The sequence below is a fragment of the Ctenopharyngodon idella genome, chromosome 15 (genome assembly GCF_019924925.1).
Source record: "Ctenopharyngodon idella isolate HZGC_01 chromosome 15, HZGC01, whole genome shotgun sequence".
In the NCBI taxonomy this organism is placed as follows: Eukaryota; Metazoa; Chordata; class Actinopteri; order Cypriniformes; family Xenocyprididae; genus Ctenopharyngodon; species Ctenopharyngodon idella.
In genome coordinates, this window is record NC_067234.1 from 27,941,041 (window position 1) to 27,960,052 (window position 19,012).

The following is a 19,012-nucleotide window of genomic DNA, read 5'->3' on the forward strand; positions in this document are numbered from 1 at the left end:
TTTTATTAATAAATCACAGAACATTGTTGACAATACATTTCTGCTCTACTGAATGTTTCTGTGTGTGCGATCTGCACGTGATGTACTCGCTACTGTCTGTATGTGTGTGCGTTACAATGCAGCAGCGCGCATTAGTTTAGAACGGCGATTAACTTACCTGACAATAACCTGTTTAAAACGTGCATTCTCCCGATCAATATAGAGCATCCAGATGGTATAATCCAACATATCTTGTGGAGCGCTCTCGGAGAATGCATTTATTTGTCATTTACTATTGGATACTGTGGCGGGAGGAGCAAACGACAGACACAGTGGGTGTGGCGTCAGGCCTCGGAGAGGCTTTTATTTAACAGAAATAAACAGAAAATGATCAAAAACAAGAAATAAAGTGTCCAAACAAACAGGGGACCTGGTGTCCTCGTTGTGCCAGGGAAATGTGAAGAAAGGGTAGTGAGCAGATAGGATGGGTCCAGGTAAGGGGCGGGGTCCGGCAGCCGCGCTTCTCTCTCTCCTAACCTGTCGGCGGCGTTACGCATGCTTCTCCATTCCGGACCGCGGGTCCGGCAACTCACATCTATGGCGGTGCGGGAGTCCCTCCGCGCTCCCTTCCTGGACCCACGAGGTCTCCCGAGGAGAGGCGCGCTCAGCATTTAACAGCGGCGGTGACGAGGCTTCATTATCTTCAGGTGTGCCTCATCACACGCCGCCAGACCTGGTTGTTTCAGCGCCCCTCCTCGCTCTCACATCCACTACAGTCGGGAACCCGGTGAAGGGCGGCGATTAAAAGGACGGGGTGGCGCTGATAATAAGGGAGAGGCAGCCGTTCCGTCACAATACGGAGCGTAAATGTGGACTTCAAAGATTTCTGATTCTGTTGCAGCCTCTATAGGCCATGATCAGCAACTAGTCAACGTCAAGCTTAAAGGCTTAGTTCACCCAAAAATTAAAATTCTGTCATTAATTACTCACCCTCATGTCGTTCCACACCCGTAAGACCTTTGTTTATCTTCAGAACACAAATTAAGATTTTTTATAAAATCCGATGGCTCAGTGAGGCCTGCATCGCCAGCAATAACACTCCCTTTTTCAGTGCCCAGAAAGGTACTAAAGACATATTTAAAACAGTTCATGTGACTACAGTGGTTCAACTTTAATACTATAAAGCGACAAGAATACTTTTTGTGCGCCAAAAATAACTAAACAAAAATGACGACTTTATTCAACAATATCTAGTGATGGGCGATTTCAAAACATTGGTTCATGAAGCTTCGAAGCTTAACGAATCTTTTGTTTCGAATCGGTGGTTTGGAGCGCATATCAAACTGCCAAAGTCACGTGAACTATTAAAGTTTCAAAACACTTACAACATGATGAAGCCTTGATTACTGAAATCATGTGATTTTGGCACTCCGAACCACTGATTTGAAACAAATGATTCGTAAAGCTTCGAAGCTTCATGAAGCAGTGTTTTGAAATCGCCCATCACTAAATATTGTGGAATAAAGTCGCTATTTTGTTATTTTTGGTGCACAAAAAGTATTCTCGTCGCTTTATAATATTAAGGTTAAACCACTGTAGTCACATGAACTGATTTAAATATGTTTTTAGCAGCGTTCTGGGCATTGAAAAAGGGAGTGTTATTGCTGGCGATGCAGGCCTTACTGAGCCATCGGATTTTATCAAAAATATCTTAATTAGTGTTCCGAAGATGAACGAAGGTCTTACAGGTGTGGAACGACATGAGGGTGAGTAATTAATGACATAAAATGACTAAAAACGTCCCCCTTTATGCTATGGTACATGTGTATTTTTATAAAGTAAATGTAAGAATAACTAAAATATTGTTAGTAATATTTAAAGATGAACACTTACTGGACTCAAGCAACTTGATTATCATTTTTTAGAAAAATCATGTTAAAATATGAGAATCAAATATGATACATCAGGCTCTTTTGAGAAATGTTTGATCACCATTGTTTTTCATTGTATTGAGAAAAACAGACAAATTATGATGAAAAGATTTCACTTTTGGGTGAACTATCGCTTTAAGTAAAACCAGCCAACTAAACCACGGGGTTCGCCATGGTGACCAGACATACATTGCCCCATCCACACCACGTCAACCCATGGGCCCTCCTCCAGGGCACCTAATGAAGCACATTAGCACTGCATCTGTTGCTGTCTAAGCAGTTGCCAGCTAATCTCCACCATGCCAGTTCCCACACAGTCATCTTCAGGCCACATTACAACACTCAGTCTTTATGGCCTATGAAGCCACAAGGCAACTTGCGAGCATGTGATTTAGTGTCGACCGGACGACTTCACATAAAGCCAGCCTCCGATGCCCCCTCAGTATTAGTCTAATTGAAATGGAAGCAGAGGGGTAATAATGCTATAACAACCCGGCGGTGCTGGCGCACGGGCCCCGCTGTGCTGAAACAGCGCTAATAAACCATAAATAAAATAGATGGCTGAGGGAGTGAAGGGCCCCCCCACGTACCGGCTCATTGAGTCGGTGAGAGAAGTGCTCCCCCTCTCCGTGTCGAGATTAGACAGTCATCAGGGGCAGATACCCTCTCCACATGCCCCGCCGCTGCAGGCGCTGAGCTCTTATGCATATGCGCCGGTGTAAGCGGATGGAAGTCAAAGCAGCAATCATGAGCAGGGCATAATTACTCTGAGTTCAGATACTCTGTTTTAAGGCTATAAGAGAGAGAGAGGGGATGCAAAACTGTCTCATCAAATACTAAAATATACACTAAGCACTGGACTGGAATTAGGGTGTTCTTAAATTGCCTCCACAGCTCAACTTTTGAAACATCACAGGCCAGAAAGCAAGGCTTATTTAGTTCTGATTCATTTAGATTATGATGTGCGTTTTGCTTGAATATCAAAGAAATTCTCCCTCAGCTTGTGCTGTAAATTATACAGGGAACCTTCTAACTTGGTTGGTAGTTACGAAACTGTGCTGCACTGGTTGAGCTGCATGTTTATAATTTACTAAAAAATAAATTTTTAAACACAGCTGTGAATTGGAATATTGGCTACTGGTTGCACTATGTTTTTCATTCTAATAGGAACGGGTTTGAAAGAGCCATTTGTTTTTGAATCAGACTGTAGGCTACTTATGGCACTGTATGTCTTTGATTCTTTACAAAGAACTGGTTTAAATAAGTAATTTGTTTGTGAATCAGACTGCTCTGGTCAGATGTATGTTTTTTTTTGTTTTTTGTTTTTTTAATTAAATTAAATTAACATTTTAAAATTAAATTAAATTTCAATGTTTTTTATATATATATATATATATATATATATATATATTAAATTGTATATTATTTTAAAAGCCATTTAAACTTCCGTACCATTCTCCAAACTCAGGAGAAGCGATTAATCCAGCGCAGTGTTACTCATTGCGCGGCTCGCGAGCCTCCTGCGGCTCGCCAAGCTTTAATTTGTGGCTCGCATGGCAGAAAATAATACTGTGATATGACCTAACGTGAAAATGAGCAGGGTAGCCAGAAATCTGCCCCAATGGCTCTCTATGAGAGCGCGCTGCAGTTCCATTTTTCACCACAGATTTACGTTGGAAATTTGTGGGGCGCTGTAGAGCTAGGGAGGGCGCCACACATCCCCCGAGAGACCGTCTGCCCACGAATACAAACCTGCCGAATCCATGCGCTACATTGTAATATACCCTCCTGCTCACTTTAGGACTTAAAATAGTCTAGAAAATCCGAAAAATTATCAACCATGAACACAATAAAGAGGAAACAGAGAAACCGCCTCACCAATGAACATCTTGCATGCCTCACGAGGATTGCAACAACAAGCTACAAATCTTTCGCTCATCCCAGCATTAAGGTAATCCTGCTTTTTTTTTTTTTTGTCATTTAGGGAAATCATCTTGTCTCACTTACAAATTTGACTGGTAAATGATAAAAAACGATTTTTTCCGACTTTTGTATTTATTACATTGCATATATGTTCAGGGATGACAGATTGATAAGCAGATATGCTAACACATGAAAAAAATACTATAGTAATTTACAGTAAATACTATAGTGTTTTTGAACCATACTATAGTAAAGTACTTGAATTAATTTGTTGTGGTAATTATATAGATGTTGTGGTAATATAACAACTATAGTAATATAAACAAATTACTTTACCCAATAGTTTTCTACAGCTATAGGGTATATTATACCACAGTACACTATAGTTTACTGTAGTAAAAACTAAGGTATACTTCAGTATTTATTACAGTTTATCAGTTCACAATAGTTAATATTACAGTATGCAGTAGCATTCATTAACAAAGTGTTGTAAATACTATATACAGTATACTACAATTTACTATAGTATGGTTCAAAAACACTAGCATTTACTATAAATCAGTATAGTTTTTTTTCATGTACTGGATGTAACTTTTGATACTTAGCGGTAAAAGTGGCTCTCCTATTGACTTTGTCCTATCAGTGTGGCTCTCGGAAAAAAATAATGAAGACCACTGATCTAGCGCCTAAGTCTTTGCCTAATACCTTGTTTTTGTTGTTTAGACTAACACTTGCTGCTAGGAAGTATTGTTTTTTTGATCGATACTTACGACCGATCATGCCCAAATGCGCCGAGTCAGAGCCAGTTGTGTTCAGTCGGTGTTTACAGTCGGCGTTTAAATACCACGTGTAAGTATTTAAATCTGCTTCAGTTGAGCTCAGTCTTAGAATGTTTTAGCTAGTTGTTAAGTGTGTCCCCGGCTTTAAACACGTGGAGCAACAAGATAGATCAAAACTAAATGTCATTACAATCAACAAAGCTGTGTAGACTGTGAGTGCTCACCTGTGACACAGTTTGCAAAATGAGCTACAGTTTTCTGCTTGGTGTCAGATTTTTTTATGTATGTACCTCAGAATCTCAACATCGCGTGGGGCACAAAAAATGCTCTTCAGAGGTGTGGATGTCAGTTCTTTACAACACTCGCTTACTGGCTCCTATATCGTTGCTAAGGTGCACCACCCCATTACGCAGCTTCTCTCTGTTCAGTGAGGGAAAACAATTGCAGTGATTTATCAAACTGTGGCTTTCTTAGACACAGAATCCAACCTGAGCCAGCAGAGGGGAAAAAAACTTAAACAAAAACATTAATTCTGTTTGACAGGGCCCTCTACCTCTCTAAACACCACCACAGGATCAGAGACCAGAGCGAGAGTGATTCTCACTTGAAATACGGCAGCGATTCACTTTTGCTGTTGGTTCAGGATCAGATACAGATAATCTGAGCTATGAAAGCAATACTACAGGGCATTGTACAGCACGGTTTAATTAATGCCTGACACCTGAAAAATTGCTGTAATATTTTAGAGAAGACTCCTTCGTAGCAGCTTCTATTGCCTCTAATGTGAGATAACATTTCCTTTGGGATAGGATAGCATCTCGATCATGTGTAATACAACTTGACATTTTTACCTGTTATTTACAGGACCTTGGTGTAATTGAAGACCTCATGCTAGCTGTTAGCGACTAGCCCTTTGAGAGCTCTTTGCTTGCTGTGTGCAGACAAATGTCAAGTCATCTCTGAAGACTTTGGCAAGAATTCACTTTGCTGTATTGCATTGCAAAATCTGTTTTATTGACTAACCTCCCACCATCCAGGTGCTATATGCAATAAAATAGCACTATGCCATAAGTATTTAAATTAAATAATTATTAATTTCTTTGCAAAAAATAACCCATTTGTATGTAAATTAAGCTTATTATATATTATGCTTTATTCAACTGGTACCAGATCTCAGTAGTCTGCTGCATCCTCCACAATCGCACACTGCCACGAAAATTGTTCAGCACAGATTTGCAACTATTTGTAACTATTTGCCAAGTTATATACCTCATTTGCATGATTTATGCAGATTTAAATTACATTCATTTTTATAAATTAAATGTTATTTATATTTTATTTTATATCTGTATTTTTTTATAAATTATTATTGATAAACTAATAAGTTAATTATTTAACCATTATTTATCTCATTTATTTACAGTTGCAGTGCATGCAAATAAATGTGCTAATGGTTGGCACAGTTCATTATTAATTAATTCTCCTGCTTAGTGCTGGAAAAGATTTGTGCTAGGCCTGTTGCAGTCAGCTAAAGAAGTTGAGAGGAGATATGACATAGATCCAAGCCAGGTCAAAGGTAATAATTTATCGCCCCTGTGCAAATTTTTTGGCCTCAGGCTCAGTCTTGTCATTGGTGACAAAATCAACACCCACACACCGCTCTGAATTTCAACAGCTAACAATTCGGCTGCTGCAGCCACATCGAGACGGGGAGAAATGATCCCTGAAATTTCTGTCATAAATTGCAAAAACATTCTCAGAGGAGGATGGGGAGGAGGAGACGAAAAAATTTGTGTTGGGAAAGCAGTTCTTAGCTCGATGGGCACTTGCGGTCTAACCTGGATTTACCGCCTCACGGGGCCTCCTGCGGAGGCTGTGCAAGCTTTTGTGATGAAGGAAAAGATGGTCACTTGTTTATCAAAGCCTCCTTCATATGCAGACACGGTTCTGTACATGACTTGCAATTTAATTCACTCTGGCCTTGAATTTTGACTTCTTTCCTTTCAAAGAAAAATCTCTGTCTTTTATGCCTTTTAGTATTCACTTTGTCAGGGCCTGTTGATTTTCATAGGTAGAAGGTAAAATGGAAAAATTCCTGCACTGTTGTAGCTTGCAAATGTTTATTAAATAGCAGCACTTCGGTCCAAAATCTTCTTCAGGCATTTTGAAAGGGTGAAAGGACTTGCAAGACAGCAGTGATAAATGGTGAAAAGGCTTTTGTGGACATTGCTTGAGAAAGTATTGACAGTCTGGTTTAGTGCTCAAGAACAGGGCAAGACAATTGTTGTGTATTCCCTGGTTTTGTGTTTCTTGTGTTTTTATGTGGCCTTTTAGTTCTTTGGTTCTGTTCCTGTTTCCTGTCCTGTGTGCCATTTTTGTAGTCCTTTGTAGTTTTCTTGCTTGATTAGTTCCGATTGTCCCCAGGTGTGTCTTGTTAGTCTATTACCCCGTGTGTATATAAGCCCTTATGTTCCTGTGTTCATTGTCTGGTCTTTTGCTTTGGTGGATGTTATGTTGTTGGTCTCAGTCCTGCTCCCTAGTTTTACTGATTTTCCAATTGCTTCTCAAAATGATTCACTGTTTTGAAGCGTTCGAAACACCACACGCTGGTGATGCCTGCTGTTCAAAACTGTGTAAATGCAACAAAAACTCAGGCCAAACATGCATAAAACCACCTTTTACACACCCATTGCAAATGTTTTATTGAAAGTATAATCTATCAGATACAATTAACTAATTATCTAATACCATTCAATATTAAGTAAGCAATAAGGTACGAGAAGCTGTGCTGTATTGTAAATAAGTCACAGCTGAAGGGGTTGCAACTTATTCACGATACAGCACTAGCCTCGAGTACCTTATAAAACGGTTACCACACAATACAAATATTAAAGCCAAAAATATGTATCAATGCAACTTTCTTGAAGTAAACTTTCACTAAAGCATTCCTTCCGCCGGAAAAAATAGTCCCTGACCATGAACAGCAACAGAAGTTACATTATTACGCCATTAGATGGCGGCAAAGACTGTCTTTATGAGTGTGTCAGTCAGTAGCAAAGATTTTTACATTGAAAAGACTGAATTGTTGTGAACACGGAACAAGACACAACTGACAAATGCTTTGACTAGCACTGTCAGTCACGGGAAAACCCCTTAACTGTTAAAAAGACAGGATAATACATCGGACATTTAAACAGATTTTTTATTATGAACATAGGACTGACCTGAAGGAAAATGCTAAATCTGAATGCAGGTAATAAACTCGTTCACTCAATCTCTTTCTCACAGTTCTCTTCTACATAATACAGTAAGCTTCAATGAACAATATAAATTGAGAACATACAGTTTACGTTGCTAAGAGTGAATAAAACACAGCTATTAACCAATCAGAATCCAGGACAGGAACTAACCGTTTTATAAGTGTCTGTATAATATGTATTCTTTTATCAATTTTCAGGGCTTATTTTATTTGTTCTATACATGAGTCAGCTAAACAGAGACTATTAACAACTACATCACTAATAACAAGACACACCTGGGAACAATCAAAACTAATGAACAGGGGAACCAATCAACAAAAGGACTACAGAGGACTACACATGGCGAAGAACATAAAAGAACACCCAGGACTAAGGGAACAGAGGCCGGGATCATGACAACAATGGTCAATAAAGACTCATTTCACAGCCCTATCCAGAAGACCAAAGCTTATGGCCATTTCAGGAAGTTTTATTTAAACCAGACCAGTAACTAAGATTATTTAAATACATTTAATGGTATTGGGGCATCACTTATTTCAAACCTGCTCTTAAATGGTAGATAGAATCCACATGAAACCTAATTGAATTGTCATTGGTCATTTTATACAGTATCTCATCAGACATTCAGACGGTCTGTCTAAGTGGGCCAGAAGAAGCTGCCATGTGGACCAGAGTTTTGCGAGACTCCATGTGAAAGTCAAAATGGAAAGAGTGTCCAGTTAAAAATGATTAAGAATCTGCACTAGTCTCTTTGCACTAGCGGTAGAGAGGGTTTTGCTCTATTGCGACCATTAGGCCAAATGTGAGTCTAATCTATCATCTTAGGCAGCTAATAATTGTCTCCATGCATCCCAGCAGGCCCATTCTGGCTTGGGAAACGGACAGTGTTCGGGGTTCGGGTTTATTTGTCATCTTCTAGATGTCCCTTTCACACAGAAAAGGTCGACTGCGGTCTGGAGGACGTGGAGAGAGTACATGCATTGGGGACAGACCCTCAGAGACCATATTAAACTGAGAGAAAGAAAGACAGATGGAGTTTGTTAAGATAATAAGTCTTCTTGAAATAAGTGGGAGTCACCGTAATGCAATATTCAAACTCCCCACAGACCTTAGTCTCAGTCTAATGATAGTTTCAGAGCTGCTTCAGACGTAAGTTTAAATAAGTGTGGTCTGGCGTGCTGCAGTTTTAATCGTGTGCCTAATCATTTATTCTTTTTCTCTCCATTACAGCATTTGTCTTGAGTTGCAACTTCCCTGATAGACCAGCGTATGGGGATGTGTCCGTCACAAGCCTCCATGCAGGGGGAGAGGCCTATTTCTACTGCTTCAATGGATATCAACTCCAGGGTCCCTCCACCCTGACGTGCCGCAATGCCACCACACCCTACTGGACCGGCAAAGTGCCACGCTGTCTTGGTGAGTCCCAAATATGATGATGAATTTAGTCTGTTCTTTCAAGAAACGTTCGGGGTTCAGTCACATTTGTGGTTGAAAAAAAAATCAACTCGTCCTTTTTTATTTTATTTTATTTTATATGAATGAATGAATACATTTATTAATTCATTAATTTAATCAATTTTATTATTATTGTATATCCAAATGTTTTCATGAAAAAGCTAATCCCGCTAATTCCTGGATTCCTGAAAAATGTCTGCACAAGGATACCAAGGATACTTCCTGGGGCCAGTTGTTCAAAAAGTTTAATCTGGATCAGAATGATCTGGATTTGTCAATCCCATGTTTTGCTATCCAGGATCAAGTAATCCATCTTATTTTTGTGCCAGGTTTTCAAAGCAAAATTTGATTGGATCACCCTGATCCAGATACACACTTTTTCAGATTACCAAATCTGGATTACTAGTGCTCTACGGAGATCCTAAAGGGACATGGTGATAGAAAGATTATGAGATGGGGGGAAAAAACATTTCAATGCTTTTGTGTTCTCTCAGAAAAGTTCTGCAAAGTGTTCACCCGAGAAACTTTGCGTTCGCTCGCAAAGAACTTTTGACTGGTTCATCTCTTATGATTGTGCCAATGTAGTTTACAAACAGTGATAAAAAAACCCCCACTTTGAATCAAATATAATATTTTTGTTTGATATTTACAGCTGTTTGGGGATTATTTTATGGCACTTTTCTCTTTTTTACTTTACAGTAGGTTTAACAAAAGGCTAAATATGTAGCCTAATGTCTACTTCTAATTTATTACTTTAACAGTTAAACTAATCAAGAGCAAAATAAAAAATATATATGTATATTACATGATAAAAATGTTGTACTTTTTGACCAGTTTTAAAGTTTTATTACATTTTTGTTCCTGAAATCCACCCTTCTGATGGGATCAGTATAATCCATATTTTTTGGATCAAAGGTATCCCAATCTTACTAAAAAGTTTCGAACAACACAAACTGATGATTTTATCCAGATCAAAACCAAGAATGGATTTTGTGATCTAGTCTGATTTCAGAATCATTTTTCCTTTTGAACAACCCATTTTCAAGATTTGATCCAATCCGATAGCCGAAATCTGATTACTTTTGAACAACTGGCCCCTGGTTTACAGGGAGCATCTTGAATCAGCAGAAGAACATAAAGATGACTCCGTCCTGTGGTCGGCATACATTTAAAATGTCAGACAATGAAAACCAGCCACACAAACCGACTAATCAAAACACGTGTCCTACGTTTTTACCTGACAACCACTGGGATTATGTTGGTGACAAATTGCTAGACCATTCGTTCCACTGAAAAATGACAATTTAGACAAGGATTAAAGCGCTTTGACAAAAAAATTTGCTTCACATTTCTGCTTTTATGCTCTCTGAATAATAATGGCATCCTTTACCTCCATTAAGTGCCTTATTCTTACCAAGATTTTTGCTTTTATTCTAATTAAAGGAGTAATTTAAATTTTTTGCTGTGCTAATTGACATTATGCCCCAAATGCGGTCCATTGAACATCACTTGTATTGAACCCAAGTGAATCCTTTAACCTGATGGTTATGGATCTAAGCTTCTAATACAGTAGGTGCAGGTTGCTTCCAGGTGGCGGTAAACTTAAAGTAGAAACTACCTAACATGTCACATGTGCCCTTTCACCAGATAGACTCTTAATTGCAGGTTACTCCAGAGGGATTGTCCTTGTATTGAGTGCGCTACAACAAAAGCATCAGCTAAATGACAGTTAATTACCAAATCTGCAGTATTTGATCTCTGCCCCTGAGAAATTCAATTATAAAGCAGTAGCACTAGTAAGCAGCGCTGTTATCTTTACAAGTACGGGAAAATCTATGAAATAGCAGCTTCTGCTTTTAATGTACCTTATTTCATTTTCATATAGATGCAAGTGGTTTTGCCTGCCTATCATAAACACAGCCTCCTCACACTTGCTGATTTGCATCATTGTGAAGCTGCCCTGGACTCGCTCACTAGCAATTATCCTTGTTTTTTTCCCTTCTTTTCACTATAAACATACACCCACAAGTCATTTTGTCATTCAGACGCAAACAAACCTCATGCCTGTGTAAATATTTAGTCCACACAGGTGTGATTTAACTTGACAGGGGAGAAACTCCCAGTGCGGTTGCTCCATTCTCCTTTTAAGTTAATTGGGGTTTGATCATTGATTTTGGCTGGAATGGTGGTAACAGAAGTGCTTGTGCTACAAGGCAGTGAATATTAACAACCGTACCCCCTCAAGGCAGCCCGGTGTGACAGCGTGATTGACAGGTCTGCCTCCTCTGCATAAATAAGGACTTTTCGCGCCTCGATCTCTTCAGAGAGCCGAATCCCAGAGCTGGAGAACTCTTCCCTCTTGCATGACAAACAGAACAACATCTCCGATTGCAAACAAGGCTGGGCTCCCTGAAGGAGGGCTGTTTTGATGAAGGATCTCATTTAATGCTTCGGAGGCACGGCTGTAGTGAGTCGTGAGGTGGTTTAGTTAGCCTGCGGCTGCCAGACGTGGCCTATAGTACCTGGAGTTTCTCACTCTCGCCATTATTTTGGAGTGAAATAGCATAAATGTGCCGTTTTAGGAGTGTGCCCTTGCCATGCGGGGCCGGACCAGACTGTCAGAGTCTGATTACTGATCAGCATGGGCCGGCTGCCAGAGAGCAGGGCTTTGGGTCCACTTTAATTACGTTCTGTCCGCCTGACTAACCTTCAGCCGTCAAGCTCGGAAGGTATCCTCCTCCTCCTCCTCTATTTTTGTTGCTTTTAACAAAAACTGTTTACTAATGCCGTCTTTCTCTGTTTAAATTGTTGTGGTCTAAAGTTTCTTGAGTCAGCAAGGTGGCACTTATTTTTTTGTCAGCATCTACTAATTTATTCATAAAAATCATAAATATAATAACTTGAATGCTCCACTTTTATAAACAGGAAATTATGTCAAAAGAGGACCCCTTCACATTTATGGGGACACTCATAACTGTGTCAAGGTCATTAAGTCTCTTAAATAACAGGTAATTAGACCTTTTTATGACAAGGCAAGTTTGGTTGAAGGTGTAAAAGGTATATTAATAATTCATAATAGTTTTATTCATGTAAAATACTAATATAAAATGCTATAAAAATATTTTATTCAAAAAATGATTAATGAAACTAGCATGTATTCACAGAGTCAGGGAATTATGTTAATACTTTTTACTTAATATATGACATTTTTCATTACATTTAAACTTTTGTTGAAAATGGTATAGGAGTCTTTCAAAAATATATATATAAGAAACCAACATGAATATACATTTTTAAGATCTTGGCACATGTGTTTTAAACTAGATTTTTTTATTAAAACTAAGCACCAGGTGTATCTGAAACCACATAATGTCTGAGTAAGTATGGCTTTTGATGAAAAACGAACTTCACGACTGTAAAAAAAAATATATATATTTCATACAGTATGAATGTATGTAGTATGAATAAATCCCATTGTACTACATTCACCATGTTGACATTGTCACGTGACTTGTGGTGTCAGTTGCATCGCTTCACTGCTATCAAAGAATATACACTAACAAGAAGCGACACTCAATAGAGCGTTCCATTGCAACACCGGCGCCCAGCAGCGGCCCTGCATTTCCGCCATTTTGGGGTGAAAGCGAGTCGGCAGTCCACTAGTTTCTATGGTAATATCAGCTGCTTTGTTAAAAAAAAACGTACATTAAAGCTGAAATCCAAAATGAATGATGACAACACAGAATAAAATACTATCACTAGTGATCATCAAATCCTTTTTACAGTTTATTTTACACACGTTGTGTTTAAGTCTTCCACTTTTTTCACAAAACCTTTGCTCTATTGAAACCCAGTCAGTTTGGGTTAAAATTCTTTGAAGTTCAAGTATTAGCATTATAAACACTGAATTAATACAACATATGAAATTAAATTTGCATCAGAAAAATTGGGAATGTTGGACAATAAATATATGAATATAACATAATAATATATGAATATATGAATATAGATTTTGCAGTGTTGTCTAATGTCCGTTAAAGCAAAAGTGTCCAAAAGTGGGAATTATGCGATAACGGACACAGCAATGCATCATGTATTATAAGATAATTATGTTTGTAGCGTGATCCATTAAAAAGTACAATATATATATTTCAATTCAGAGATGCTATTATTACTATTACTCCACTAGGTCTAAAATATATTGTTCGCTGCAAACATGATGATCTTAAATTTATTAATTATTAATTTACTATTAATAAATGTGTAAAGTTGCATAAAATGGAAATACTCAATAAAGTAGGCTAACTACGTTACCTCAGATGGTTGAATGGTTGGATTCCACAACTGGTAAAATAAAACATATATAAGACAATACAACATTTACTGTGGGAGCCATACAATTTACTGGTGACTTAATTTAAAAAACTGTTCTATTGCGCTTCTGATTTGGCAGTGAAATTCGACGATTTTGGGTGCGTAAGATGTGAAGGATTCTATGATCCAGTTAGTATTTTCACCCCATAATGGCCGCCGCGCTACCGGCGCGCCATCTAGTGGCTGTTGCACAAAAAGTATCAAAGTGTCGCCTCTTGGGTTCTATAGACCCTTTTACAGCCCACGTGATCAAATAGTCGCGCGCGCATTTTGGCAACGGAAGTGGTGTTGTTCCCCAGTGGTTCTAACGTATTCATAAGCATCCAGTGATTTATATGCTCGTAATTTCTCTCGGGTGTACACGCTCGGTTTCTCAACTAAATACGTATATATATTTTGGCCACTGTATATTTGGCCATCTGCTAACATCTTCTATCCACTCCACTATAGTACACGGATCTGGTAGCCGGATACCATTTGATAAAGTCAACTTTTAAAATAACTTTCTCTGTCTGTGTTGCTTAATCCGCTCGCGTAGCTTGACACGCTGCTGATTCTCGCCATAGTTTCGTTGCCAAAATGCGTGCGCATACGTTGCTACGTCATCATTGTGTACAAACAGTAAAAGGGTCTATACTCTTTGCTGCTATTCAGTGCTGCTCTCCTGTGGCCTCATGGGATAGAAAACATCCATTAGATTTGCGCATTTCAGAATCTCGCCGGAAGTAGTAGGTCATCCGGATTCTTTTTACCTACTGTTTATGAATACTATGAATTCAGACATACTACTCATTTCAGATACAGTTGTTCGCCTACTATATAGTATGTAAGTACGCATATTCGTATGCCGGGGGAATTTGAAAGTCTTTGATGTGTAAAAACATTGAACCATCACTTACTATGTCTTCTTACTATTATTGCTACATTGTGTTTTAAACAGAGATCTAGTCTCTGCAGTCATGCACTATGAAAGAGTTTTGTTATCCACAGCTCACTCTGAGGGCTTCCTCGACCTCTAGCTTTCTTATTTTCATCTCATTGGCATCTGTCTCCTTACATGTGTACTTTGAACAGTGGCCTGCGGTGGAATGGTGAAGAACGCGACTCTCGGCCGCATTGTATCGCCTGGTTTCCCTGGCAACTACAGCAACAACTTGACCTGCCACTGGGTGCTGGAGGCCCCTGAGGGTCAACGGCTGCACGTGCACTTCGAGAAGGTGGCCCTCGCGGAAGATGATGACAGGTTCGTCCCAGTCAACTCACTCAGAACTCGGCTATTATACACTAATTAGTCAACTGATGTTCAAAGAGACAGTTGGAGAAGCTCAGAGTGTCTCTTTACTGTGCTGTCACACTCCAAATGTGGCGCTGCTCTTCAGGGCATTATCTGCTACGGCGAGAGCGAGGGATGATAGGAACAGCTGTGAGTGAAAGTGGATGAAAGTTTCGGAGATCAGACACTTGCTCTCCTTTAAAATAATTTAGAATAATCAAATCCCCTCGTGCAGGCACGGAGAGAGCGATTACAGCCCACTCCGGGGCCTCAGGAGGGGGATTAAGTTATTTTTATTAGCGGTATCCGCTTTTTCTGCAGGCTTTGCTAACAAATGGACTTTTAATGAGGTCACTTGCTGCTCAGCTATTCAAAATCATATCAGGCAATTATTATGCAAACTGCCAAAAGACAGTACTAGAAATCGGAGGAATGTTACATCTGCTGCCAAACAGATACTGTTGAAAGATTCGCTGTTTTGAACCGAACTAAACCATTCTGTTCTGTTTATGTTTGCAGGTTTCTGATCAAAAATGGCAACCACATCGACTCGCCGATTCTGTATGACTCGTATGAGGTGGAATACCTTCCGAACGAGGGAATCGTTAGTTCCTCCAGACATTTTTTTGTGGAGTTTACGACGGATGGTTCCGGCACCAACACGGGGGTGGCCATTAGATATGAAGGTACGGAACACCTAGACAATTGATTTTCTCAAAAGCATCTTAAGCTTAAGTAGGTCGTAGAACTAATGGTCTCTACGATCAACTTAGCTCACAATGCTTTTGAGAAACGCAGGCAGCCCAGCGACTTTGGCGACACATGATAAAAGGTATCTTTTCCATGTTAATCTGAGCTAACTAGCCTCAACGACAACATGCGATGATTCTATTTTAGAAACAGTTTCTAATTTTCTGCGACGTCGCCGCTGGAACGACAACACAAAGTATGATAATGATAATCTCAGGTACTGTTTATGCACTTTATTTAATGTTAAAAGCATCTAATGTGAGTTTGAATAACATTTTGTGTGTCTTTTATAGCTGTACTGAAAGCAACAATGGAAAATTCACCTTAGATCTTCGAAATAAATAAAAGGAAACCAGAACGTTCAAACTGTCAACTCGTGAACAGACAAGCGTATTCTATGAGAAAGATTGTAACTCAGTATGTACTTGTATTTTTAATAATTTTAAAATGGTGTAATATTCATGAATTTTATTATTAGGGCCCTATGAAATCCGTTTTATATTTTCCTGAATTCCGTTTTATTTTTTCCCAAATTCCGTTTTTTCCGTTTAAATTTTTCTGGATTCCGTTTTTTTTTTTTCCAGTTTTTTTTTTTTTTGGACTCCATTTTAATGGTTAAATTAAATTTTAGTTATCAAAAAGCATGTCTAATTTATGGAAATAATGAAACTTATCCAATTTACCAACAATTTATTAAAAGTTTAACAAAAAAATTAAATTTTTTAGGGCCCTATGATATCCGTTTTAGTCTTTCCCCAAATTTTATTTTTTACCAAATTCTGTTTTCTGGATTCCATTTTAATGGTTTAATTACATTTTAATAATCAAAAAGCATGTCTAATTAATTGAATTCTTAAAAACAACCAAATTTATTAATTAAAAACTGAGATTATTCCTTAAAAAGATAGTTTTTAATAATTTATTATTAAATTAATTTATCTAAATTCTACTGTACAACTCTAATATGTTTCTGTCAAGTTAAATCGAACTTTTATTTTGACGGGTTGCCGAGAGCTTTGAGTTTCTCTGTGTTCATGATGATAGTTTTCTCAAATGAAGCGGTTAAATGCTGATGAAGTGACTTTCAGAGCAGCTCTAGAGATGAATTTCATTCATTTCCTCATATAGTGAGGCGACGATGAAGGATGAAAACATCGCGAGCGTCGCACGTGCTTCAGTGTGTGTGTGAGGTAAATTAAACTGCGCTTCCGCGTCATTCATTTCAGAGGCACACAGACATGCAGGATTCATATTTAATATTATAGTCTATTTGCGTTTTAATATTCACAGACACTAGTATATATCGCGATTTGATTTAAGTGTACTGACCTGCTTTTTATTCATTAATCAAAAATTTGACAAATTCCATGACATTCCACGTTAAATACTACATTTCGTTTTTATGACTGGATTCCGTGATTCCGGAAATCATAGGACCCTATATTATGTACTCATCCATTTTGTTGTGAGTGCCGGAAGCTTGCAGAGAGAGCCCGCCTATGTGCTCTTCTGATTGGCTGTGATTTTTGATTGACTTTATTACGTTCTGTCTGGTATGGACAGACAAATTGTTTGTCGCTGGAATTTTATCACATTGTGTCTGGTTAGGACACGGTTACATGTATTCCAAGCAAAATTTAATCGCATATGCACTACCCAGTCACCGCTTCAGAACCATAGAAAACCATCGGGAGAATGTCACTAGAGCTACCTTGAGCATAAGTGCAATTTTTATTTTGGTGACAATACTAAAAAAGAAAGCTGACATATATGTCAGAAGAGCTTTTTTTTTTTTTAGCAAAAATTCCTTCTCCTTCACTGACCAGTTCGTAAGACGTGAGACATAAACATACGCACGTTCGTAAGACATATCACGACTCTCTGCGTGTGCACAAGGCATTTTTGAATCCAATCGAAAAATAGTTAGATGTTTACAAGTTGAATTTTTTCCTGTTGATCGGATTATTTTAGGTCTACACCAATCACCCCTTTCAATCTGATCAAAAAATTTCATTCAGAACAAACTGTGTGTTTACATGAAGGCTTTTCAGTCTAATTGAGCCATCAATCCAATTATAAACAGATTATTTGGGTGCATGTAAACGTAGGTAGTGATTTGGTTCAGTAATGTCTTATTCATTATCAGTTTTTAGCCACCGTACAGCATTAGTCACATGACGTCGTAATAATGAGGACTTGATAGCAGCTAACATCTTTTCTCATCCATCCTCTGCTGGTTTGTCTCTGAGCCGGGCCATACACGGCGGCGGCAACAGAGTTCAAACGTTGTTTGAAGAACACGTGTCCTTTGCAGAGCCTCAGGGCTGTGGTGGAGACAAAGATATACCTTCCGGCACATTCCCCTTATTGCTTCGATTCACACCAAAGATCTTTTCTCTTGTGCCTTGCTAAACACCCCTTAGATTCATGGCTCAAATGAGATTTATTCAGATTACATCAAATGGAAATCGAATCAAATGCAACCCGACAAGGTCATTAAAATGAGTTTTAACTGGAAACAGAAATTGCATAAATTGCATTCCTATTCCCTCTGACAGGTCAGTCGAATGTGTGCAGTTGCATTTGTTCACTGGGATGTCATGCACACCTCAGAACCTCACAGTCATTATCTGGCGAGATCAATCTAATCTCATTTACCATGCCACAATCCGATTATGCTATCTACAATATACTAATGTGCCTTCATGGCAACCTGTAACAATTTAGCTTGTCTTCTCACGCTCCTGACACCTCTCTGAATTTCACACCAGGTAGAGTGCTCAGCTTTTAATAGTTTTGTCTGATTGAAGTGCTGTTCTCCTAATTCTGCCATCATAAACAAAATGGATCTGTTTTTATCAATATTAGTAAGCACTGATCTGGAACTCTTTGTGTATCGGGAGGCCACATATGGACTACTTGTTCAGTTCTTTAAACCGGAGTCATGTAAATCTATGTAATAATTGTCTTTGAATGAAATATTTTTATTTGCTGAAATAGATGCTGAAAAGAGTATTATCATACTTTTCAGAGGTAAATTTCTTTTTAAGAGTAATTTCATTATTTTTCGACCTTGTTGTGTATGACAGTCAGTATGACCCAGAGAAACTGTTATAAATTGCTGTTTCATACCTTCTACAATTCAAAAGCTTAGGGTTGGGAAGATTTATTAATGTTTTCTTGTTATTAAAGTATCTTATGCTTAATAAGGCTGCATTTATTTGATCAAAAATAAAGTAAAACAGTAATATTGTGAAATATTGTTACAATTAAATATAGCTGTTTTCT

General features: G+C 38.4%; 1 protein-coding gene across 1 annotated transcript in view; it reads left to right on the plus strand.

Annotated features, from left to right (window-relative positions):
- The window catches only part of sez6b (seizure related 6 homolog b), a 210,156-nt gene that overhangs the window by 161,734 nt on the left and 29,410 nt on the right, over positions 1–19,012 (plus strand). Inside the window, exons 5-7 of the mRNA XM_051863533.1 lie at positions 9,103–9,288; positions 14,776–14,944; positions 15,494–15,660. Coding sequence (XP_051719493.1) covers positions 9,103–9,288; positions 14,776–14,944; positions 15,494–15,660 — 522 coding nt within the window. The remainder of the gene's footprint in view (positions 1–9,102; positions 9,289–14,775; positions 14,945–15,493; positions 15,661–19,012) is intronic.